Consider the following 25,950-nt stretch of genomic DNA (forward strand, 5'->3'; position numbering starts at 1 on the left):
GGCTAATTCTGTTATCTTAAAATGTAAATTATGGGAGGTCTTTACAACCTCTAGACATTTTTTGGATTCATTGGAGAGTATATAACTTCATTGTTAACACTAGCAAGTGGGTACTCTTTCTGCCTCCTTCTGAAGCCTATGTCAGAAGATTTCTCTATCTCCTTTATACTTTAATAAAACTTTATTACACAAAAGCTCTGAGCGATCAAGCCTCGTCTCTGGCCCCGGATTGAATTCTTCTCCTCCGGGGGCCAAGAATCCCGGTGTCTTCGCGTGATTCAACAACAACCTTTCAGTAGTCCATCTAAAAGCTTTACTCTCCAGCCTGGAGGTTTTCCAGTGGCTGACCATGTCCCCCACCCTCCAAGTCCTTCCTTTTCTGACCCTTAACACTTTGGGCCATGGATTATGGGCCTGAATCAAGACTGAACATCCCGTTTTCTCTCTGACTCCCAAACAGAATCAGTGATGGAAGCAAGGCTTCCATGAGAAGAAAGTAAGGGTCATTCTTTCATTTTAGAGTTTTGCACCTCGTGTCTTCATCAAAGACATATCTTTCCCCTTGGAAGAAGCACCTTAGAGACGCTACAGTTGAATGATGCTTTGTATCTGGAAGCTAGTCATTAATTACAAAGCTTCAATACCCCAAAATTAAAGAGGCTTATTGGGTGTCAGATTTCTTCTTCTCTGTTTTTCTTGCTCTCAGATGCTTTGCTCCACCCTCTGTGCATTATGCTAGTGTCAGCTGTTAGTCCAAGAAGAGTGAAGAGAACTTGCAGTGTTTCAGGCTAGGCTTTGGACCTCATTATGTCCAATAAACAGTTATTTGTTTTGCACCTTCATTTTGCAGATGAGAGACTGAGGCACACGGCAAAGAAGGAGCTCAGAGATGAGTTTGAAATGGCCATGGTTATGTATCTTTGCATCATCTTCCAGGGCAGATAGATCCCTAAACTCTTTTTTTTTTTTTCAATGTTCTTGAGTTCATGTTTAACCATATCCTAAGGATAAGGACACTATACACATTTGTATTGAAGTATTGTTGAATTATAATATTACATGGGTTTCAGGTGTACAACGTAATCTTGATATTTTATAGATTATACTAAATTTAAAGTTATTTGAAAATATTGGCTATACTCTTCATGGTAAACGCACCTTCCTACTTCCTGCACTGGATGAGGCTCTCTGTAGGCAGAGATACTCTCTTATTCATCTTCGTGTCCCCATGTATTCTAAGCATGAGCCTGGGTCATGGGAGATGCACTTTAAATTATTGGTAGATAAATGATGAAGCCTAGGGCTCAGTGTTAGGCTTGGACCACTGGTTCTCTGGCTGTCCTCAGAGATGTAATCTCTCTTCTTACCTCTCCAGAATAAAAGTCGCCCCCAAGCAGGTGGCTCTCCTAGCTCTAAACTGAAGCTAGCCCGAGGTTCCTCCAAGAGCTCTAGGCCCTTTCTAGGCTGAGTCCTTAAAGCTTTTGTTAAGGCAGCCTTGGATTCTCCTTAGGAAATATGAAGTCGTGGCAGCAAGATGGTGCTGGGTCTGTGGAGCCCAGACCAGATCAGATCAGATCAGTCACTCAGTCATGTCCGACTCTTTGAGACCCCATGAACTGCAGCACGCCAGGCCTCCCTGTCCATCACCAACTTCCAGAGTTCACTGAGACTCACGTCCATCGAGTCAGTGATGACATCCAGCCATCTCATCCTCTGTCATCCCCTTCTTCTCCTGCCCCCAATCCCTCCCAGCATCAGAGTCCTTTCCAATGAGTCAACTCTTCGCATAAGATGGCCAAAGTACTGGAATTTCAGCTTTAGCATCATTCCTTCCAAAGAAATCCCAGGGCTGATCTCCTTCAGAATGGACTGGTTGGATCTCCTTGCAGTCCAAGGGACTCTCAAGAATCTTCTCCAACACCACAGTTCAAAAGCATCAATTCTTCGGCGCTCAGCCTTCTTCACAGTCCAACTCTCACATCCATACATGACCACAGGAAAAACCATAGCCTTGACTAGACGAACCTTTGTTGGCAAAGTAATGTCTCTGCTTTTCAATATGCTATCTAGGTTGGTCATAACTTTCCTTCCAAGGAGTAAGTGTCTTTTAATTTCATGGCTGCAGTCACCATCTGTAGTGATTTTGGAGCCCAGAAAAATAAAGTCTGACACTGTTTCCACTGTTTCCCCTGTTTCCCCATCTATTTCCCATGAAGTGATGGGATCGGATGCCATAATCTTCATTTTCTGAATGTTGAGCTTTAAGCCAACTTTTTCACTCTCCACTTTCACTTTCATCAAGAGGCTCTTTAGTTCCTCTTCACTTTCTGCCATAAGGCTCATGTCATCTGCATATCTGAGGTTATTGAAATTTCTCCTGGCAATCTTGATTCCAGCTTGTGCTTCTTCCAGCCCAGCATTTCTCATGATGTACTCTGCATAGAAGTTAAATAAACAGGGTGACAATATACAGCCTTGACAAACTCCTTTTCCTATTTGGAACCAGTCTGTTGTTCCATGTCTAGTTCTAACTGTTGCTTCCTGACCTGCATACAGATTTCTCAAGAGGCAGGTCAGGTGGTCTGGTATTCCCATCTCTTTCAGAATTTTCCACACTTTATTGTGATCCACACAGTCAAAGGCTTTGGCATAGTCAATAAAGCAGAAATAGATGCTTTTCTGGAACTCTCTTGCTTTTTCCATGATCCAACGGATGTTGGCAATTTGATCTCTGGTTCCTCTGCCTTTTCTAAAACCAGCTTGAACATCAGGAAGTTCACGGTTCACATATTGCTGAAGCCTGGCTTGGAGAATTTTGAGCATTACTTTACTAGCATGTGAGATGAATGCAATTGTGTGGTAGTTTGAGCATTCTTTGACATTGCTTTCTTTGGGATTGGAATGAAAACTGACCTTTTCCAGTCCTGTGGCCACTGCTGAGTTTTCCAAATTTGCTGGCATATTGAGTGCAGCACTTTCTCAGCATCACCTTTCAGGATTTGGAATAGCTCAACTGGAATTCCATCACCTCCACTAGCTTTGTTCGTAGTGATGCTTTCTAAGGCCCATTTGACTTCACATTCCAGGATGTCTGGCTCTAGGTCAGTGATCACATCATCGTGATTATCTGGGTCGTGAAGATCTTTTTTTACAGTTCTTCTGTGTATTCTTGCCACCTCTTCTTAATATCTTCTGCTTCTGTTAGGTCCATACCATTTCTGTCCTTTATCGAGCCCATCTTTGCATGAAATGTTCCTTTGGTATCTCCGATTTTCTTGAAGAGATCCCTAGTCTTTCCATTCTGTTGTTTTCCTCTATTTCTTTGCATTGATCACTGAAGAAGGCTTTCTTATCTCTTCTTGCTATTCCCAGCCATGTGGAAATCACCTAGTGAGTTTGATGCTGTCTGTGAGGTTATAAAGACTTTATCATTTCTCAGGAGATGTTTTCCAGCAGCTACTCTGGAAAGGCAGCATGGTGCCCTGGCTTTGTCGGGGGGATGATCTTACAGCTTAATCCCAGCTATGTGTGACTTTGGGTATTCTGATGTATTTAATTCTCTCATTTTATTTTTTATGTAAAATGATGACTACAATAATTCTAACAAAGGTTCATTGTAGAGATTAAGTAGTTCATGTATATATTTAAAAGATGCTTTGTGTTTTACTTACCAAGTAGTAACTATTAATAATTGGAAGCTATCATGATGGCCAGATACTGAGTTCGGAGTATAATGGGCTATAGAGGAGAGTCTGGAGAAAGAGAGGGATTCATCACAAGCAGAGAAGCCAGCAAAGCCCTCAGAGGAAGATGGCAGTGGCTGCATGGAGCGGAGGTCCTTCACTGCACCCTTTTGCCTCCCCAGATGTTGAATAACCCAGAGAAGATAGCTGAGCAGATAAGTAAGGATCTCGCCTGGCTGGCCTCCCACCTGATGGCCCTGTGGACCCAGTTCCTGGACACAGTGACGCTGCACTCCCAAGTGACCACTTATCTCACCCAGGAGCATCACACCTTGCGGGTAAGGGGTCAAACAGTATAAGTTCTGTAGTCACATGGCAGAGATATCAGGAAGCTTTTCAAGAGTTGGTTCATCAGGCAGAATAAACGTCTGGATTGGCTGCTGTCAACCTAAGTGCTAGTCCTGACCCACCATGAGCTTGCAGAGAAACTTTGTGACCTTCCTTTGGTTCTCAGTTCTTTGCTCTGAAAGTTGCTCAGTCGTGTCCGACTCTTTGCGACCCCTTGGACTCTACAGTCCATGGAATTCTCCCAGGCCAGAATACTGGAGTGTGAGTAGCCTTTCCCTACTCCAGGGGATCTTCCTGACTCAAGAATCAAACAAGGGTCTCTCCTGCATTGCAGGCAGATTCTTTACCAACTGTGCCACAAGGGAAGCCCATTTGCTCTAGGGAAGTTTTTTGCTCTACTGTTCATTAAGTACCAGCCTTGGCTACCAAGTGATGGCGAGCTGATCTTAAAGGATATGATGAAGTGCTTTGAAAGTATTTTGAGGAAGTGTCTTCACATGTCATCCATTGTTCTTAAGGCCTTTTTTTTTTTTTTTTTTTGCCACCAGGTGGAAGTACACAGGGGGTGGGGACTCATGCGTAATAAAAGATGTTGGTCTTCTCATTTCCAGCCAGAGGACAAATAGCTGAGTCTCCGGACACACTTACATGACTGATTTTGCAAATTCTAATTCGTCTGCATTTATTTATGGCCTCTGTTTTCAAGTGTCTTTTATTCTAGTAGAAGAAATAAGGCCTAAATTTAAAAAAATGACAGAATGCAAAACAAGAGCAGATCAATAAACATGTGTTCAAAAAAAAAAAACAAAAAACACACATGTGTTCAATTGTGTCCATAAATCAGGTTTGTGTTAAGAACTAGAAATGAGAGAGGGCAGCTGTGGAGGGTAGAAAGGTGTTTCAGAACCTCTGGGTTGTGGGCTCAGCTCTCTTCTTATTAATATATGTTACTTCCCTCATTGAGCCTTAATTTCCTTTTAGAAAATGAAGGCCAAACCCACCCAGTGAGTCACATTGTTTATACTGTTTTATTCTTCAGGTCCGAAGGTTTTCTGAGGCCTTCTTTTATATGGAGCACCAAAAACTTGCAGTCCTGACTTTTCAGGAAAACCTGTAAGTAACCAACGGCATGTCCACATCACACCATGAGCACCAAGGACATTCTTGTTCAAAGTTAGCTCTTCCCTTCATCCCTGATTATGAAGGAGAGAGTCTGCCCATCTCTTTACATTCAGGTGCATTTTCTCTGAAGGCAAGAGCCAGACAGATTGCAGAGGTTGGAGCTGGCAGGTGGCAAAGAAGGTCAACAGCCAGAGTTTTTGCTGTTGTTGAGTATCATGATGGTTCTATAGACAGATTCAAGACTTCCTAGGTCCCTGAAGACATCTGTGCTGAGTCCTCTTTGCAAAATGAATTAGGAGCAGGTGGTATGGCCACAAGCAATGTCAGGGAAAAAAAAAAAAAAACCACAGAATTCACCTGAGACTTTGTAGCAGCTATGAAATGCATTGAGCATAAGAATTAATACTGAACTACCTAATTAGGAGGATAGATGGGAAAAAATGTAAAAATACTCAGAAAAGTCAGAGGGTTGACAGAAGAGGAGATCATTGTCTCTTGTTATAGATTTCCCTGGTGGGCAGAGTCAGTGTTTCCTGTTTCCTCCAAGATGTTTGGTCTTGGCTACACAAGTTTATAGGTTTCTTTCTGTTTCTGAATAGTATGTTTGTCTCCAAAATAAATTTGGATGGAATAATGTTTTGAGATGCCCCAGTAAATCCAGCAGGAAAAACACTGAAATTCGTCTATCACTTAGGACAGACCTGAAGACCTTTTCACTTTCATCTTTTTTACATCTGTAAAACCTGTATGTAGTCATGTGTGGATGTGAGAGTTAGACCATAAAGAAGTCTGAGTGCCAAAAAATTGATGCTTTCAAACTATGGTGTTGGAGAAGATTCTTGTGAGTCTCTTGGACTGCAGTGAGATCAAACCAGTCAATCCTAAAGAAAATCAACCCTGCATATTCATTGGAAAGATGGATGTTGAAGCTGAAGCTCCAATACTTTGGCCACCTGATGTGAAGAATCAACTCATTGGAAAAGACCCTGATGCTGGGAGGGATTGGGGGCAGGAGGAGAGGACAACAGAGGATGAGATGGTTGGATGTCATCACCGACACAATGGGCATGAGTTTGAGCAAGCTCTAGGAGATGGTGAAGGACAGGAAAGCCTGGTGTGCTACAATCCATGAGGTGGCAAAGATTCAGACACAACTGAGCAACTGAAGAACAACCTGTATGTCAATATAATATGGCTAAAGCATTACTTACAGGTTAGGAATGTTTTGGCCAAAGTGATAAAATACCACTTTTCTGAGGGTGTAGCATTTGAGCAGAGACTGGGATTATACTAGAACTCCGGGTGTGGGAGTTGGTGATGGACAGGAAGGCCTGGTGTGCTGCAATCCATGGGGTCACAAAGAGTTGGACACAGCTGAGCAACTGAATTGAATTGGGGTTATAATAAGTCATGTCCTGATATGAGAGAAGACGGTTGAGTCAGAGGGGATAGCTGGTGTAAAGATTTCTTATATGGGAACATAAGTTGTTTGAAAGCATCAGTAAGCAAGCATAGCTACACTGGAGTGACAAGTAGGAGAAGTGGGGTGGGACCCAGCTTCTGTGGGAACTTATGGGCCCACAGGATAAAGAATTCAGACTTCGTGCTATGATAATTATAACTAACATCTTAAAAAACTGGCAAGTGACTATGGTAGAAAGACTTTGGATTTCAAATCTCATACACATGTTTTGACATTTTGACCCTGGAACTTATACTACTTGTGACATCTGACTAGTTACTGAACCTCTCTTAGTTTGTGCTTGGGTGTAAAAGGCAGATTCCTTCATTCAACAAGAGCCTATTTGGTGTTGACTGTATGCCAGACACTATTTTGGGCATTAGGATATCTAGCAGTGAACCAAACAGACACATTCTCACGGAGCTCATATTTTAGTAATGGAAACATATTTAAACATAAATAAATAAATATGATACGCCAAATGCAGTAAATGCTATGGAGAAATTTATCAGTGTGACAGGCTGTAGAAGGTGCTATTTCATAGATATATCAGAGATGAGCTCCCTGAGGAGACATATGAGCAGAGGTCTAAAGCAGGTGAGGGTCTGAGCCCTGCAGATACCTACGTGATTATATCATTTGTCCCATAGTGCAACTTCAGATATTAGAGAAATTGATTACCATTCAATTAGTAGTAGATATTAACCTATAATAAAGAGCATACACTAGGATAGCAATGATGCTGTGTAGGAGGAGGTAAACTTAGAAGACTCTTGAGAGTCCCTTGGACAGCAGGGACATCAAATCAGTCAATCCTAAGGGAAATCAACCCTGAATATTCATCAGAAGGACAGATGTTAAAGCTGAAGCTCCAATATTTTGGCCACCTGATGCAGAGAGCCAACTCACTGGAAAAGACCCTGATGCTGGGAAGGATTGAGGACAGGAGGAGAAGGGGCCAACAGAGGATGAAATGGTTAGATATCATCACTGACTCAATGGACATGAATTTGAGCAAACTCTGGGAGACAGTGAAGGACAGGGGAGCCTGGCGTGCTGCAGTCCATGGGGTCACAGCGAGTCAGACATGACTTAGTGAGTGAACAACAGCAACAGAACTTTTAATTAGGTCATTAAGAGTAAGAACTATATTCTAAAGGGGTCGGGTAAAGGGGTGGGAGGGAGGTTCAAGAGGCAGGGGATATATGTATATGAAGCGACTTAGCAGCAGCAGCAGCATACTGTACATTGTTGTACAGCAGAAACAACCTTGTAAAGCTGTTATCAGTAAAGCAACTGAACAAACTAAAAGTAAATTGTAAAAAATAAAAGAATAAGAACTATAGAATTGAGAGGGAAATTTTATTTCAGATTGAGAAAATTACCAGGGGACAGGCCCTCAGTGCTGTGAACAGAATTAAACCTTAGATTGAGATAGTGAACGTGGGCTCTGTGATGCTGGCAGCAAAGCATGCACGCAGGCATTCTCATCTAGAGTCAGATGGAGGGGAGGGAGGTCATAGTGTTTGCATCAGAGACAGAACCATCCTCCCAAATCAGGGTGGACAAGTGAACTCAGCCGTCAAGACCTGTCTTGTTCAAGCACAGACTAGAGTGTTTCTCAAGTAATAGGTTACAGCCATTTAGTGGACTGTGAAATTGTCTTCATGGCTTTAGAACAACACTTTTTAAATGAAATAAGATAGGTAGTAATAAGAAGAAGTATTTCTGAAGCTTTTGTTTCAGCATGAGTGTTTCTGGGAGTGTGTGTGATTGTACGGGGTGGCCATGGAAAATGAAGGGCATTTCTTGCCATGGGTTGCACTATTTAAAAAGTGTTTAAAAGTGACGTAGAACTGGTGAGTAGCAAGGGTATGTTTTATCGCCTCTCTTCCTGTTTGACCAATGCCAGCCAGTTCTTTTCACATAGGAAGGAAGTGTTCAGTGACAGTTTGTTGAATGAATGAATGTGAAAATGTTGATAGTATGAAGACCTATAGCCAGGGCTTTGGGGGCTGGATAGGTAGCTGGGAAGAAAGGAAGTGTGGATAGATAGATGGCAATTGTTACTGTCTACTGTACATCTTCTAAATGCTGTCATGGGATGAGAGGGAAGGGGCAGCAAGAATAAAACCTTTAAATCTCTCTTGGATGCTCACCGGGTCCATGTTCCCCAGGATCCAGACCCACAGCCAGCTGTCCCTGGATATCCGGAATTCGGAGTACCTCACCACCATGCCCCCGCTGCCCGCAGAGTGCTTGGACATTGATGGAGACTGGAACACCCTGCCCGTTATCTTCGAGGACAGATATGTGGACTGCCCAGCCACAGGTGTGTCTTTTTAGTTTTGGAAAAACTCAAGAGTTGGAATTACCACTGGGTTCCCATCGGCTGCTCTGCTTACCTCTCAACAGCCATGGGAACAAATCAGTGAGGTGTTTTGTCAGTTCACAGAGGAGAAGCAGGAACTAAGATTAAGCTTGTTATTGGAAGTGACTTCACCTCAGTGAATGGGCAAACTCATGGAACTCAAGGACAGTTATAGGAAAGACCTGCTTCTGGACTTCTGGGGCGGGATGTGGGAGGGAGGTTCAAGAAGGAGGGGACGTTGTGTATACCTATGGCTGATTTGTGTTGATGTACGGCAGAAACCAACACACTATTGTAAGGCAATTATCCACCAATTAAAACATAAAAGTCCAGGTGACTTCTGAAAACGGTGTAGTGTTTCAAACAAAACACGTTATTCGGTTTTCAGTTAGTTGTACCCTGACATCTAGTGTCTACACTGTGCATGACAGCTTGAATGTGTATAAGCTCCAGAGAGAGCAGCCAACCCAGCTGCTCACAACAAGTACAAAACATTGGCTTGTGTCTGTGTGTGTATGTGTGCACACGTGCATACACACATGTACATGTGTATATATATAATCTAATACAGGTTCAGTCAGTTCAGTTCAGTTCAGTTGCTCAGTCGTGTCCACCTCTTTGTGACCCCATGAATCACAGCACGCCAGGCCTCCCTGTCCATCACCAACTCCTGGAGTTCACTCAAACTCACGTCCATTGAGTCGGTGATGCCATCCAGCCATCTCATTCTCTGTCATCCCCTTTTCCTCCTGCCCCTGATCCCTCCCAGGATCAGAGTCTTTTCCAATGAGTCAACTCTTCTCATGAGGTGGCCAAAGTACTGGAGTTTCAGCTTTAGCATCATTCCTTCCAAAGAACACCCAGAGCTGATCTCCTCCAGAATGGACTGGTTGGATCTCTTTGCAGTCCAAGGGACTCTCAGGAGTCTTCTCCAACACCACAGTTCAAAAGCATCAATTCATCAGTGCTCAGCTTTCTTTATAGTCCAACTCTCACATCCATACATGACCACTGGAAAAACCATAGCCTTGACTAGATGGACCTTTGTTGGCAAAGTAACATTTCTGCTTTTCAATATGCTATCTAGGTTGGTCATAACTTTCCTTCCAAGGAGGAAGCGTCTTTTAATTTCATGGCTGCAGTCACCATCTGCAGTGATTTTGAAGCCCCAAAAAATAAAATTTGACACTGTTTCCACTGTTTCCCCATCTATTTCCCATGAAGTGATGGGACCAGATGCCATGATCTCTTCGTTTTCTGAATGTTGAGCTTTAAGCCAACTTTTTCACTCTCCTCTTTCACTTTCATCAAGAGGCTTTTGAGTTCCTCTTCACTTTCTGCCATAAGGGTGGTGTCATCTGCATATCTGAGGTTATTGATATTTCTGACGGCAATCTTGATTCCAGCTTGTGCTTCTTCCAGCCCAGCATTTCTCATGATGTACTCTGCATATAAGTTAAATAAGCAGGCTGACAATATACAGCCTTGACGGACTCCTTTTCCTATTTGGAACCAGTCTGTTGTTCCATGTCCAGTTCTAACGGTTGCTTCCTGACCTGCATATAGGTTTCTCAAGAGGCAGGTCAGGTGGTCTGGAATTCCCATCTCTTCCAGAATTTTCCATAGTTTATTGTGATCCACACAGTCAAAGGCTTTGGCATAGTCAATAAAGCAGAAATGGATGTTATATGTATGTTAATCTTCATTATATTTATATGGTTGAACTACAGAAAATTTGAACAGTTGGAAAAGATATTTAAAATAAGCACCGCTGTCTATCAGAATCCAACACAAATAACTGACATCCTTTGTTATCGTTTAGTCGTTAAGTCATGTCTGACTCTTTGCAGCCGCATGGACTGTATCCTGTCAGGCTCCTCTGTCCATGGGATTTCCCAGGCAAGAATACTGGAGTGTGTTGCCATGCCCTTCTCCAGGGGATATTCATGATACAGGGATCAAACCTGCATCTCCTGCATTGGCAGGTGGATTCTTTACCACTGAGCCACCAGGGAAGCCCTTCTTACTTGTGAAATTTCGAGAATTTAGAGGTTATCTCTCAGGATCAAGGAATAGAGTGCAGATAAACTCTTTATTATACAATCAAGTGGATCATTTGTGAATGTAGATTTTGAAGAGTATAACATATTTTTCTTTCTTTTTTTTTCTTTCTGTAGGATGTAATTTGAATATTTACCCTAATTTTGATGTTCCAGCAACAAGTCCAGCAATAATGAACCTAAACAACAGAGAGGAGAACCTTGTTGTAAATAGAAAATCACCTCTGAGGGAAAACCTAGTCTTGGCCTCCATGAAATCATCCCCCACAGACTCTGATGAGGAGGTTATTAGGTGTCCAGGGCCCAGTAAGAATGTCGCCACACCCAGTCATACGGACGTGTGCTCTGAATCTCAGGTGTATCTGACAGTTGGTGAATTCCAGAGCAAGGCAGGTGTGCCTGAAGTTGACCATCAGACTGGCCCAAGGTCTGATGTTGGGGGGCATCTGCTGGCAGATGAGGATCTGCCCAGGAGGAGCCCTGGTCCAGAGGATGGCCAGGCCCCAGCGCTGACCTACATTGATGTGAAATCTAGCAATAAGAACCCCTTCAGAACAGAACCCACAGTGCCCACTGGTGCCCAGCACGAGAGTGGGTGCTCCAGAGCCAAGCACGAATTAGGCAGAACTGAGCGAAGCAAAGGGGTAGCCGGTGGAAGTCATCACTGTGCCGTCTCTTCAGAGAAAACCACCCTGCATGAGTTAAGCAGTCTAGGAAAGGGGGTGGGCCAAGGGAGCAAGATGGTGCTGCTGAGTCTGAAGGTCAGCCCCTCGGAGCCCTGCGAGCCCCTGAACTCTTCTTTGAGGGACCCTTTGGACATCAAGGGTTTGGCAAAGGACCCTCACATAGAGGAGAAGGAGGAAGTGTGTGTCCTCTCTGGGGTCATCAAGAGATCTGCTTCCATCATCTCCGACTCAGGCATTGAGAGCGAGCCAAGCTCTGTCGCCTGGTCCGAGGCTCGCAGCAGAACCCTGGAGCTACCCAGTGACAGGGACTTCTTGCACCAGCTGGTCCGAAGACATGCCCTGCACAGAAACTCCCTGGAAGGGGGGCACACTGAGAGCAACACGAGCTTGCCGAGCGGGATCCAGGCCTCCCTCACGTCCATTAGCTCTTTGCCTTTCGAGGAGGAGGAGCGGGAACTGGCACTCACGAAGCTGACCAAGTCAGTGTCCGCCCCCCAGATCAGTAGCCCCGAGGAGTCTGCTGAAGATGCGGACTCCACGCGGCATGGGGGAGGTCCCTCTGAAACTTCAGCTGTGCCCACCGAGAGCACCAACCCCTCAGGACGCTGCCTTCAACCCAGCGATGGCCCCACAATCCGGGAAGCTGGGGTCGACCATGGCCTTGTGGAGGAAGTCTCAGATGCTGACAACCTGCAGGGCCCCGGTTACATAGATATCCCCAAAGGTCAAGAGCATCAGTTTGACCCCCAAGGCCCCTGTTGTCTGGATGGCAGGACTGACCACCCTCCAGGTGTTGAAACCAAAGGTCTGGGTTTAAAAGTACCACACCTCCTCGGACTTGAATCACCTGGGCACAGAGTTTTGCCCACAGAACTCGTGGAGACCCCGAAAGGCGTGCCTGGAGACTCCGACGTGGGGACAGGAGCTCCTCTCGACAGCGACATGTTGGATGTTGAGAGTTTCACCTACCCCAGGGTGCCTGAAGTGAGCTGTGCACCAGCCGCCAAAACCATCGACGTGGATTCTGCAGGTGAGCAAAGCAGCTCCCTTGGCATCACGGAGGATACGGCACCGAGCAGAGGAGCTGACACCTTCCCAGAGGATGAGCGTGAAGCAGGCGCAGGCTCCACTGTGACTCTGTCCGTTCCCTCCCAGGTTACGGGAAACCAGGAGCCCAGGGCAGGCACCACCATCCTGCTGTCCCACATGACCTCTGCAGAGAGCTCCTCCCTGGACAGCCTGAAAGCTGTCGAGGTCGTCAACCTGTCTGTGTCCTGCGCTGCCACCTGTCTCCCTTTCTCGTCTGTGCCCAAGGAGACCCCTGCCAGGGCTGGATTCTCTTCCAAACAGACCCCGTTCCCCATCACTCATCAACCTTTGGGCTCCTTTGGAGTCATTCCTAACCATTCCAGAAAGCTGGAGGAGGAAGTCAGCGAAAGGATGTTCAGGTAGGTTTGCTGATGGCTAACCTATCCCAGCATCATCTTTCAGACTTTCCCACATATTCTGCAGTTTCACGCATACTGTTTCAGGATTGCGTATCAGGTATTTTCTGATTTAAATAAAGTAAGATGCTCCTATTGTACAAGTCAGGAATGTAGAATAGTAAAAGGAAGTAAAAATGATCATTAACCTCACCTCTCAAATATAGCCCACGTGTAAGTTCTTCTATATTTTTTCCTGTGTGCATTTTTATGTATATATTGTGTTGTTTTTCTTTACTCACTAAGTCGTGTCCAACTCTTTGCGACTCCGTGGACTACAGCCATCCAAGCTCCTTTGTCCATGGGATTTCCCAGGCAAGAAAATTGGAATGGGTTGCCATTTCCTTCTCCAATGTATATATTATTAATCTGCAAAAGTAAGATAATTTTTACCAACTCCAAGTTTTTTCCAGCTTCATATATTGGAAACATCTTTCTATGTTTATAAATCTATTTTGCATTACCATTTTGGTGTTTAAATAATATTCCATTGTATAAATGCACCATGAATTATTAACAAAATCCTTTAGAGATAAACTGTAAATGTTTTTTCAGTTTTTCTTATGATGAATGACCTCTGTCTTTGCACAATTCCTTTAAGAGCCATTTGAGAATAGGACTAATTCATCAGATTTTCTTCCTAAATACCTCTTGTGTGATTATTAAGTTTAATATTCCTTTTGAAATGCCAGAATCCAGCCCTTTATCCTTGTCTTAGGTTTGCATTCATAGTAGTCCTTCCCCTATAAACTATGCATTTGATTAAATTTAGTATTGAATCATTTAACCAAAATATCCCATTTCACTCACTTGTTCAAAAAAGCGTTGAACAGTTACCCATTAATAATATCTCTGAAAGAAATGGCACAGACAGGTAAATTTTGGATCCCATGTTTTATGAAGACTATTAAATACCTATCCTATGCCCATGTCATCAGTTTAATTAATACATGGCAGAACTGTCCAGCACTGGCTAGTGTTCTGGGCTCTCAGTCTAAGAAGGAGGTGGAGAGATGACAGAAACAGATGAGAGCAGTTGAGTACACGGGGTGGTTCATGTGTGCACAGCTGAGCCAGAAAAAGGAGGACCTAATTTTTCTGTGGAGCAATAAATGTGGATGGAAATGGATGGTGGCCAGGAGAAGCTTTTTAGAGATGACACCCAAGTGGAGGAGAAACTATGAGACATCCTGTTGATGACAATGATGGTGATGATGAGAAGGCTGGTAATAGATTTCATCTTTTTATTTCACTATTTAATCTGTTTCAAGTACTGTTTTAAGCATTTTGCATTGATTATATTGCTTCAAACACAAAACAAAGACGACTCTGAATTCAACGAGGGTGTGATTCCCCTCATTTTTCACAAATGAGGAAACAATGCAGGGAGGTTACTAGTCGGCCCACGGTGGTTGTGGTTGCTGCTTGGTCACTCAGTTGTGTCTAACTCTTTGCCGCCCCATGGACTGTAGCCCACCAGGATCTTCCATCCATGGGATTTTCCAGGCAAGAATACTGGAGTGGGTTGCTGTTTCCTTCTCCAGGGGATCTTCCCAACCCAGGGATGGAACCCATGTCTCCTGCTTCGACAGGCAGATTCTTTACTACTGAGCCACTAGGGAAACCCCCAGTAGTAACGGTCAAAGCTGAGATTGTGACCTTGGGGTTCTGACTCCTGTGTTCATGCTTTTAATCACCACCTGGTCAGGTAGCCAGGCAAAGAAGATGATAACCAGGTGGGAAAGGCATTTCAGGCAGATAGACCCAAATACACAAATGCATGGAAGTAAAGAGAAGAGACATAATTCATGCAGGGAATGAAATATCTCCTCCAACTGTTCTTTTGGGGGCTGGGGGATGATGCTGGAGAAGTTGGTGGAGGCCAGGGTAATAAACTTTCATTCCTGGAACACTGCTTAAAGATTGTATGGGTCCTTGAAGCTGGATAGACTCTCTGAGGTTCTGTTCATTGCAGGAACCACATCTGCAGAAACCAACTCAATCTAGCCTTTGTTTTTCCTGGATTGCTTTCTTGCCTCCTTCAGAACCAAGCCTCCTTCACTAGCCTCTCCCTTGAGGTACCATATTCAGCCTTTGCTGCTTGGCAGAGACTTCCTTGTAGATGTTCATCACTCCTACATCTCAGCTCAACTCATCTCCTGTTCAATGTGGAGCACACAGCTCGGCTTGTGATTAATTAGTGTATTCTCCAGTTTTTATCAGGCCAAAGAGAAATTTAAAAAAGAGCTGAAGATTGATGGATTTCTGTACAGTGACTTATCTGTACTAGCTTCTGACATACCGTATTTCCCACCAGAGGAAGAGGAAGAAAATTTGGAAGATGGGATTCACCTGGTAGTCTGTGTCCATGGCCTGGATGGTGAGTTCTAACAGGTTTTCTCCTCAAAAGGTGACATAGACACATTATCACATTTATGATTGACTCTAGATCAGGGAGTTGTTCAACAAATGATCAGTAGGCAACTGTGGAATGATAGTAAGTATACTGGATCTAGGAAAATGACATGGCCTTGCTCCCAAAGGAAATATCTCTTTGGCCAAAAATATGTGCAAGCTAATGAAATACCCAAATGAATGAATTAATGCAATGGAGGGATAAATAAGTCATATCCACTTTAGATGGGATCTAACAAATAAGTAAGGGTCAGAGAAATGAAAGGGCTTCTCTAGGGCTTCACTGTTGCTGAGCAGCAAAACCGTGGTCTCATACTTCTTATGATAACTAAATAGGGAATGGTGATAACTTTACTTCCGTGACACACTCTTGTTAATATCCTTAATTTTTCTCACTCTTGGGGCTAATGCATTTAATTGTCTGTATCCAGTCCTGGCTATATGCATCACATACCAGAACGCTGAGTCAATAGGTCTATTTGGTGAAGTGTTCAAGAATCCAGCGGTAGATCACCCATTCCAGATGATGATGATGGTGGTGGTGGTGGTGGTGGTGATGATGAAGACCAGGTTGTATACATCACTCACCATGGTCCCAGAGCCTTTTTAGCTGCTTAATATGTATTAATGTGGTTGATCCTGACAAGAGCCCTGCAGAGTAGCTGCTATTATCTACCCCATTTATAAAGGGGGAAACTGAGTAAGAGGGTAGCTCAGTAACTTGTATAAGGTCCCACAGCAACTGCAGTTGACTCTCCATGGTGGTCTAGTGGTTGAGACTTTGCCTTCCAGTGCAGGAGCTGGGGATTCAATCCCTGGTCAGTGAACTAAATCCCACCTGCCTCATGGCCAAAAAACCAAAACATAAAACAGGAACAAATTCCACAAATTGTAGCAAATTCAATAAAGACTTTAAAAATGGTCCACATCAAAAAAAAAAAAAAAAACTATCAATGCGGAAGGGAATATATATGTACTTGCAGCTGATCTGCGCTGTTACAGCAGAAACCAACAGAACACTATAAAGTAATTATCCTCCAATTAAAAATAAATTAAAAAAACACCTATCAGGCTGGGTTTTGCTGCTTATCAACAACACTTGCAGAAAGTCCTGAATAAACAGAACTGTCAAAGAAGGGAGGGGCAGCGTGTCTTCAACTCTTCCTGGACCATTACGTTCACAAGCCAGAAACTGGTAGATCGGGGAATAATCCCAGTGAGAGAGGGCTGCCAGGGTGGCCCTGAGCCTGTGTGGATGGGAGGAGGGAGCAGCACAGGGACCAGTGGACTGGGCGTGTGTTAGTTGCTTTTATTATGGACTTACTGAAAAATGGGAAATAGGAGGGATAGGAGAGAAATTAGAAGTACATCCTTAGTGTGTCAGAGGTCACATGATTCAATGTGGGTCTATGTGGGGTCATCTATCCTCTTTAGGGAACAGTGCAGACCTCCGGCTGGTAAAGACTTTCATAGAACTGGGGCTCCCTGGAGGAAAACTGGATTTCCTCATGTCTGAGAAGAATCAGGTATGACAACAAAAACATCTGAACCGAAACAATCCCTGAGTCACGTCTTAGATGAGCCTCCTAAAGTCGCTGTGATGGTTATGGCTACACAGGTGGGAGGGAGCTTTGCCAGGTGACCCTGGCCAGGTGCTCAGGTCTGGAGAGCTCCTTTTCCTTGGGGAGGAGGAAATAGTAAGAAGGGGGAACATGTGAATCGGGTGACTGGCCCTCTAGACCTCACAGGTCGTAGGTTGGCTGACAGCTTGGAGCATAAACGATGGGGCATCCGTGGGTCTGTCTGGGGAAGAGGTTTGTCACTGGTGTCGGTGTAACTGGTAGAGCTGGATCGTGACCTTTTCATCACCAGAGGGAAACTATGGAGCCTTTGCCATTTCAGGGCTGGAACTTTAATGGGGTGTCAAGCTAGATGAGACTTGCAAGAGTCCATGACCAAGAGGGGGGTTGGGTGTTGTCACTGATTCCCAGCCCAGGGGACTTGAGATGGATGAGGCTAAGTATCCTCTGGAGGCAGAGAACGGCTTGTAGCTAAAGGGTCTCATGGTCACGGAACATGGGAGCTGCACAGAGAATAGTCAACAAGCGAACACGGGATGTTAGTCTCACTGCTCCCCTCTTAGTGGTCAGTCCTTTTCCTTATCTCTGACACCTGCTTTGTGCAAGGCCATGCACTCTGCAGGGTGAAGGGACAGACATGTGAGGAAGAGGAAAGAGAATCATTTCGAATGTCTTCGATGTGCTGAGCACTTGTACCTGTTTGCTCTTTTAATCTTCACAACCTTTCTTTGAAGTGTGGACCTTGTTGTCTCCCCACGGAAAAGGGAACCCATAGTCAGTCCAACCTGGAAAGCCCCAGTTGGGGGCTCCTTTTCTTGATATTGAATCCTAATTTGTAGCCCGAAGGTCAGGCATGGGCACACACCCAGGATATGCCCTGAGGCTTGGTGGAGGAAAACGAGCTTGCGCACAGAGCCTGGCCTTGTGCAACTGCCCCCTCGACACCCGTTTCGTCTCTCTCCTTCCAGATGGACACGTTTGCGGATTTTGATACCATGACCGATCGGTTACTGGATGAAATAATTCAGCACATCCAGTTGTACAACCTCTCCATATCGAGAATTAGGTAAAAGGAAACCACAGGTAGTTAATGCTGGGGGGGAGCGGTGCCCTTTTTAAGTGTTTGCTGTGTATGAGTTCAGCACGATGCCATCTGAATACCAGGCTGGGATTAGTTAACTTAGGGCTTTCAAGGGACTAGATTACTTCCAGAGCAGCCGTGGATCCCAAGCCTGCTTGACACACCCATGTCTGGCATAGCCGCTGTGTAGGAGCCTACAGCTTGTGCAGCTCAGTACAAAGAGAACTGGGCTTAAGTATGTGTGTTCTGTGTGCTCAGTCGTGTCTAACTCTTTGTGACCCTTTGGGCTGTAGCTTGCCAGACTCCTCTGTCCACAGAATTTTTTCAGGCAAGAATACTGGAGCGGGTAGCCATTTCCTTCTCCAGGGATCTTCCCGACCCAGACATCAAACCTGCGTCCCTGCATTTCCTGCATTGCAGGTAGATTCTTTACCTGCTGAGCCATCAGGGAAGGCCTTAAACAAATACTCTAGGTTTTAAATCCCTATTCTTTTGACAGTTACAAGTTTGTGTCTGCATTCTACCATGTAACCTTGAACAAGCTTTCTACATCTCTGATCCTCTGTTTCCCCATTTATTAAGTGGGACCAGCCCGAGGGGATTCACTAGCTGCCGCATAAAAGGGCTTCATTCAGCACTAACTGTGACCTTACACTGTAATAGACAACTGGGTGTCAATGTTGAAAGGATTAAGGGGATAGTCCATAGCGTGTTCCTCAGGCATTTGCCAATGTGGACACATCTGGAAATGAGTCCTCGATAGCCACCATCCCATTTAGGCGTTGGGGATGAACCATCACTTCTTTATTTCACAAATGAGGATTCAGAGGTTGACAGAGTTAGATGAAAATAAAAGGGTGTGGGAATTCCCTGGAGGTCCAGCGGTTAGGGCTCCGTACTCACTGCCAGGGCCTGCTTTCGACCTCTAGTCGGGGAACTAACATCCCACAAGCTGCACAGCACAGTCAGACAAATAGACTGTCAACAAACTGAAAAATTCATGGGAATTCCCTGGTGGTCTAGTTCTTAGGACTTGGTGCCTTCACTGCCAAAGACCTGGGTTCAATCCCTGGTCGGGTTACTAAGATCCTGCAAGCCCCACAGTGCAAACAAAATTAATAATGATAATACTAAAAAGTAAGAGGATACCAGGGCTTCCCTGGTATTTCAGATGGTAAATAATCTGCCTGCAATGAAGGAGACCCAGGTTTGATCCCTCGGTTGGGAAGATCCCCGGAGAAGGGAATGGCAACCCACTCCAGTATTCTTGCCTGGAGAATCCCATGGACAGAGGAGCCTGGCAGTCTATAGTCCATGGAGTTGCAAAGAGTTGGACAGGACTGAGTAACTAACACTTTCACTTAAACTTTTCAAGAGGATACACAGGAGAAGAGCTAGGGAACTCTGCCTCTCATCTAGTTGGGTTTCTATAAATAATTATTTAAGCTCAAAGTGCTGATGTGTGGGATTCACAGATCTCAGAGCAGTGGAGCAGCTTGAGCAGAGAGTGTGCGGGGGGCTGAGCGGGGTGACGGAGGGCGGAGTAGCCCTGGAGAGGCAGGTGGAAGTGGGCCAGGCTGAGACGCCAGGACTTGACCCTATGAATGACCAGGAGGGTTCGTGCCCCATGTGTATTCCAGAAAGGACCCCCAGGTGTCCCGAGGGGGGCGTAGAGACCAGAACTGGGTGGAGGGGCTGCTCTAATAACAATGTGGGAAGGTGCTCATACCTGTGATCACACTGGGCCCAGGGTCTCCATCACAAGGCTCCATCCTGGGCTCCACGTATCCAGCATTTGGAAACCCAATGGGGATGAATTATTGCCCCCTGCCACTTCGCCCCACATGTCCCCCTAAATCCTGAGGGAGCTGGAGGCTGGCTCACCCCTTGTGCTCCTGGCGCAGCGTCTTCTGGGCTGCTGCTGTCCTGCGCTCACTCACATGGACCCTTCCCATCTCTCCATAGCTTCATCGGCCATTCTCTCGGCAACATCATCATCCGATCGGTCCTCACGCGGCCTCGGTTCCGGTATTACCTCAACAAACTCCACACCTTCCTGTCACTGTCTGGGCCCCACCTGGGGACCCTGTACAACAACAGCGCGCTGGTCAGCACAGGTAAGATGCCACCAGCATCGGCACTCCTCAGCATCATGCAGGGCCCAGGGGAGGGCAAAGCAGAGACAGAGGCTCTTCCTGATGGAGCCTCCTGGCTTTGGAGCCAGCCTCTTCAAAGTGGTGGCGCTGGCTGTCTGCCACTGTCCCTGCACCCATACGCACCTGCCCTCAGGGCGGACTGGGCTGCGTTACGTCCTCACAGGAGGTGGCTCAGATCTGCTTGCTTTCACGTTATTACAGAACATAAGCTGGGAACATAGGTTATTTGACACACTGATATATAACGAATGGAAGTTCTTTCCTTTGTCAAGCTGTCTTCCTTCACAAACCAAGGAAGCCAGTTCTGAACAGAAACAAATGATTTAGACCACATTTTTCCCAATAGTAATTTTGCAACACTAGTGAAATGTCTCACTGAAAAATGAGACATTACCAGTAATCCTTCCAATCTAACATATTTAGAGTGATTCTGTATGGCTCACTCTCCTTATATTTGCATCCACGCACATTTGCATGGCAGCAAGGCTTCCCAGGTGGCTCAGTGGTAAAGAACCTGCCTGCCAGTTCAGGAGACATGGGTTTGATCCCTGGGTTGGAAAGATCCCTGGAGTAGGAAATGGCAAACCACTCCAGTATTCTTGCTTGGAAAATCCCACAGAGAGAGGAGTCTGACAGGCTACAGTCCATGGGGTCACAAAGAGTCAGACACAACTGAGCATGCACATCATCACGTCAATCATAACATATATATACCCTGTGTCTTACTTATTTCCTTGCATTTTATCAAATTCATGTATTTGTGCATGTGACATAATACTCATCCCTGTTAATGTCAGCATAACCAGAGTAAATAGCTGGACTTCGAAATGAAAGGTTGATTTTCACTTTGCTGTATCCTAATTGGATCTGTTCAGTTCAGTTCAGTTACTCACTCATGTCTGACTCTTTCTGACCCCATGGACTGCAGCACACCAGGTTTCCCTGTCTATCACCAACTCCCAGAGCTTGCTCAAACTCATGTGCATTGAGTCGGTAATGCCATCCAACCATCTTATCCTTTGTCATCCCCTTCTCTTTCTGCCTTCAATCTTTCCCAGCATCAGGGTCTTTGCCAATGAGTCAGTTCTTCGCATTAGGTGGCCAAAGTATTGGAGCTTCAGCTTCAGCATCAGTTCTTCCAATGAACACTCAGGACTGATCTCCTTTATAATGGACTGGTTGGATCTCCTTGCAATCCAAGGGACTCTCAAGAGTCTTCTCCAACACCACAGTTCAAAAGCATCAATTCTTTTGCACTCAGCTTTCCTTATAGTCCAACTCTCACATCCATACATGACTACTGGAAAAACCATAGCTTTGACTAGATGGACCGTTGTTGGCAAAGTAATGTCTCTGCTTTTTAATATGCTGTCTAGGTTGGTCATAGCTTTTCTTCCAAGGAGCAAGTGTCTTTAATTTCATGGCTGAAATCACCATCTGCAGTGATTTTGGAGCCCGAGAAAATAAAGTCTGTCATTGTTACCATTGTTCCTCCATCTATTTGCCATGAAGTTATAGTCTGGATGCCATGATCTTAGTGTTCTGAATGTTGAGTTTTAAGACAGCTTTTTCACTCTCCTCTTTCATCAAGAGATTCTTTAGTTTCTCTTTGCTTTCTGCCGTAACAGTGGAGTCATCTGCATATCAGAGGTTATTGATATTTCTCCCAGCAATCTTGATTCCAGCTTGTGCTTCATCCAGCCCAGCATTTCGCATGATTTACTCTGCACATAAGTTAAATAAGCAGGATGACATTATACAGCCTTGACATACTCCTTTCTCAATTTGGAACCAGTCCATTGTTCCATGTTCAGTTCTAATTGTTGCTTCTTGTCCTGCATACAGGTTTCTCAGGAGGCAGGTCAGGTGGTCTGGTATTCCCATCTCTTTGAAAATTTTCCACAGTTTGCTGTGATCCACACAGTCAAAGGCTTTGGCATAGTCAATAAAGCAGAAGTAAATATTTTTCTGGAACTCTCTTTCTTTTTCTATGACCCAACGGATGTTGGCAATTTGATCTCTGGTTTCTCTGCCTTTTCTAAATCCAGCTTGAACATCTAGAAATTCTCAATTTATATACTGTTGAAATCTGGCTTGGAGAATTTTGAGCATTACTTTGCTAGTGTGTGAGATGAGTATAATTGTGCGGTAGTTTGAACATTCTTTGCCATTGCCCTTCTTTGGGATTGGAATTAAAACTAACCTTTTCCGATCCTGTAGCCACTGCTGAGTTTTCCAAATTTGCTGGCATATTGAGTGCAGCACTTTCACAGCATCATCTTTTAGGATTTGAAATAGCTCAGCTGGAATTCCATCACCTCCACTAGCTTTATTCCTAGTGTTGCTTCCGAAGGCCCACTTGACTTTGCACTCCAGGATGTTTGGCTCTCATTAAGATCTTTTTTGTATAGTTCTTCTGTGTATTCTTGCCACCTTTTCTTAACATCTTCTGCTTCTGTTAGATCCATACCATTTCTGTCCTTTATTGTGCCCATCTTTGCATGAAATGTTCCCTTGGTATCTCTGATTTTCTTGAAGAGATCTCTAGTCTTTCCCATTCTATTGTTTTCCTCTATTTCTTTGCATTGATCACCAAGGAAGGCTTTCTTATCTCTTCTTGCTATTCCTTGGAACTCTTCATTCAGATGGGTATATGTTTTCTTTTCGCCTTTGATTTTCTCTTCTCTTCTTTCCTCAACTATTTGTAAGGCCTCCTCAGACAACCATTTTGCCTTTTTGCATTTCTTTTTCTTGGGGACAATCTTGATCACTGCCTCCGGTACAGTGTCACGAACCTGTGTCCTAGTTCTTCAGGCACTCTGTCTATCAAATCTAGTCTTTTGAATCTATTTGTCACTTCCACTATATAATTTTAAGGAATTTGATTAGGGTTATACCTGAATGGTCTAGTGATTTTCCCTACTTTCTTCAATTTAACTCTGAATTTGGCAATAAGGAGTTCATGATCTGAACCATAGTAAGCTCCCAGTCTTGTTTTTGCTGACTATATAAAGCTTCTCCATCTTTGGCTGCAAAGAATATAACCAATCTGATTTTGGTATTGACCATGTGGTGATGGCCATGTGTAGAGTCGTCTCTTGTGTTGTTAGAAGAGTATTTGCTATGACCAGTTTGTTCTCTTGGCAAAACTCTGTAAGGAGCATCTTTAATTTTTTTTTTTCTTTCGGTATTTCAGACTGTTTCCTTAGGCTAGATTTATGGAAGGGGATTGAAAAATCAAAGGGTTTGGTTAACTTCATGACTCTTGAAGCCTGTCTCATAAGATTTTATCTCTGCCTCCGGATTATAACAATACAAATGTATGTCAAACTTCCCAAGGATTTGCTAAATTGCACACTCTCCTTTTTAAGTTAACTAAAAGCCACAGTTGAATGTTAATCTTTCCCCTATTCTTTTTTGCTTTTTGTTTTTTTGGTTGGATGTGTTTGATGTCGGTCTGGTTTGGTTGTCGTCTTTCTAGGTTTGTGGCTCATGCAGAAACTGAAGAAATCCGGGTCGCTTTTGCAGCTGACCTTCAGGGATAATGCTGATCTGCGCAAATGTTTCCTCTACCAACTAAGCCAAAAGACAGGTGAGTGGATCCCCCAGCTGCACCCTGAAGTGGCAGTGAGTGGGAGCTGGAGAGCCAAACCTTGAAACCCAAAGTAGATTCAAAGTTGCATTACTTCACTCACAGAAGGATGTCATCAGGAGCTGCAGTGTGACATAGCTTCCTCAGTTCACAGAGAGCCCAGCGGCTACCCAAGAACTAGCTGCCTCTTGACCATCTCCCCTGCAGCCTGGGGGCCAGAGGCAGGTGTGTGCAGTGTCCTCTACCTTAGAGTTGCAGCATCTACTTCCCACCAAGCTTTTAATGTGCCCAGGTCTGTGTGCCAACCGACAGCTCCTTTACCCGGGTGCAGATTCCCCTACCAAAAGGGCAGGTGGACACTGTCCATTTCTGTTGATAGGGCAGAGGGACATGGGGGTGCTTAAGATCACACCTTTACACACACTTGCAATGAGGAAGCACATACAGGTGTTGAAGACTCTACCTGCCAAGGGAGTGAGCAGAGCACAGCAGTGACCTCATGTCACTGAGGGAGCAGAGATGGTGACCAGTTGTCGTACTGAGTCCTGCCCAGCAAGCTGGCCTGACCCAGGGTCTGTCTCATGGGCCACAATCTTCCATCAGTGTCAAAACACTGACTCTGATGCTATCTCTGCCTCCCTGGATGTGAGCCTGGTGTAGCCCTGGACTGATGATAACCTTGGACAAGTTCCTTACCCATGTCTGTATCTGTGTGCTACCATGAGAGCTACACCCCCGTGGGGAAGGGACGGAAGCAGGCTTGGGCAGAGGAGCAGTTGGATCACAGCGTGGCCCCTCCAGAGTTATCCTGCAGAGGGAGGAGGTCTGGTATCTGCCCCCTGCGGATCACTGAGAGTTGGCCAGCCCCAGCTTGTGGTCTTGGGCTGTTATCTGGGATGAAAAGGCTCCCTCCATTGGAGGCGTCCCCCACAGGGTCCCTGGGCTGAAAGCAGTCTGACGGGGGACCTGGGTAGAGCACCGCAATGCTGGGATACCCCGGGTGAGCTCAGGGACTGAAAGAATAGGCTGTGATGCTTCAACTGGGAGATCCCTCTGCCTCAGAGCAGGCTGATTCAGGGAGGTGAGGTGACCTGCAGAGTGATGAGGTCAGAGGCTGTTTTCCTCCCACAGGTGATGGTACTGGGGCTGGCACACAGGGAACCATGGGGTTGGGGAGGAGGAGCGGCAAAATACTAGATTTACTTCCTTATGGACTCCTTTCTGTTCCCGCCCAGAAAGGCATTTTTGTCACTTACCTGTTATTTATCTTCCACTGCTCAGGGTCGTGAGCTTAGTTTCTGCGGCTGATGAAGTCAAAGCCGCCCCCTCCCCTCTAACTTGCAGAGCCTCTTTCCCCCGTCCCAGACCCGAAGACCCTCATTCAATGACTCCACTGGTGTGTCTGGTATCTTTCCGCTTTTCCTTTCTCCCGGGCAAGTTTGTGAAATGTGTGCAAAGCAGGGGCTGTGGGTTGAAACCGCCTGAGCAAAACAGCACCCGCCCGGCTTAATTGCAGGTCTGCAGTATTTTAAAAACGTTGTGCTGGTTGCTTCTCCCCAAGACCGCTACGTGCCCTTTCATTCAGCCAGGATCGAGATGTGTAAGACCGCCCTCAGAGACAGACACACAGGTAAGCCACATTTCCTTTCCTTTTCTCTCCTTTTTCTCCTTCCCTTCCCGTTTCTCCTCCATCTCCCTCTTCTTTTTCTTCTTCCCGCCCCCTTCTCCTCCTCCTTCTTTCCTCTTCCTTCTTCTTCATTTTTGTGACTTTCTGATTTGAAAAGCAAAAGGAAATCATGATGAAGGTAACTCTGCCTAGTAGGGCGCATCAGATATTCTGCCAAGGACTAGGAGCCCAATACATACCTGGTGTTTTTCTGTAGATTCCACTGCTGAACTTTTGCCCCCAC

At 45.1% G+C, this 25,950-nt stretch overlaps 1 protein-coding gene across 5 annotated transcripts in view; it reads left to right on the plus strand.

The window, feature by feature from the left end:
- FAM135B (family with sequence similarity 135 member B) overlaps positions 1 to 25,950 on the plus strand; it is a 264,276-nt gene that overhangs the window by 230,031 nt on the left and 8,295 nt on the right. For 4 of the 5 annotated variants that reach the window (XM_059874287.1, XM_059874288.1, NM_001078091.2 and 1 more), the window contains exons 10-19: positions 3,866 to 4,021; positions 5,071 to 5,144; positions 8,793 to 8,947; positions 11,164 to 13,180; positions 15,430 to 15,596; positions 17,066 to 17,157; positions 18,180 to 18,277; positions 20,258 to 20,409; positions 23,930 to 24,040; positions 25,557 to 25,670. In XM_059874287.1, coding sequence (XP_059730270.1) covers positions 3,866 to 4,021; positions 5,071 to 5,144; positions 8,793 to 8,947; positions 11,164 to 13,180; positions 15,430 to 15,596; positions 17,066 to 17,157; positions 18,180 to 18,277; positions 20,258 to 20,409; positions 23,930 to 24,040; positions 25,557 to 25,670 — 3,136 coding nt within the window. Of the gene's footprint in view, positions 1 to 3,865; positions 4,022 to 5,070; positions 5,145 to 8,792; positions 8,948 to 11,163; positions 13,181 to 15,429; positions 15,597 to 17,065; positions 17,158 to 18,179; positions 18,278 to 20,257; positions 20,410 to 23,929; positions 24,041 to 25,556; positions 25,671 to 25,950 lie in introns of those variants that run through there. The other variant, XM_059874289.1, reaches the window with a different exon arrangement.

This window comes from Bos taurus, chromosome 14 (assembly GCF_002263795.3).
Source record: "Bos taurus isolate L1 Dominette 01449 registration number 42190680 breed Hereford chromosome 14, ARS-UCD2.0, whole genome shotgun sequence".
In the NCBI taxonomy this organism is placed as follows: domain Eukaryota; kingdom Metazoa; phylum Chordata; class Mammalia; order Artiodactyla; family Bovidae; genus Bos; species Bos taurus.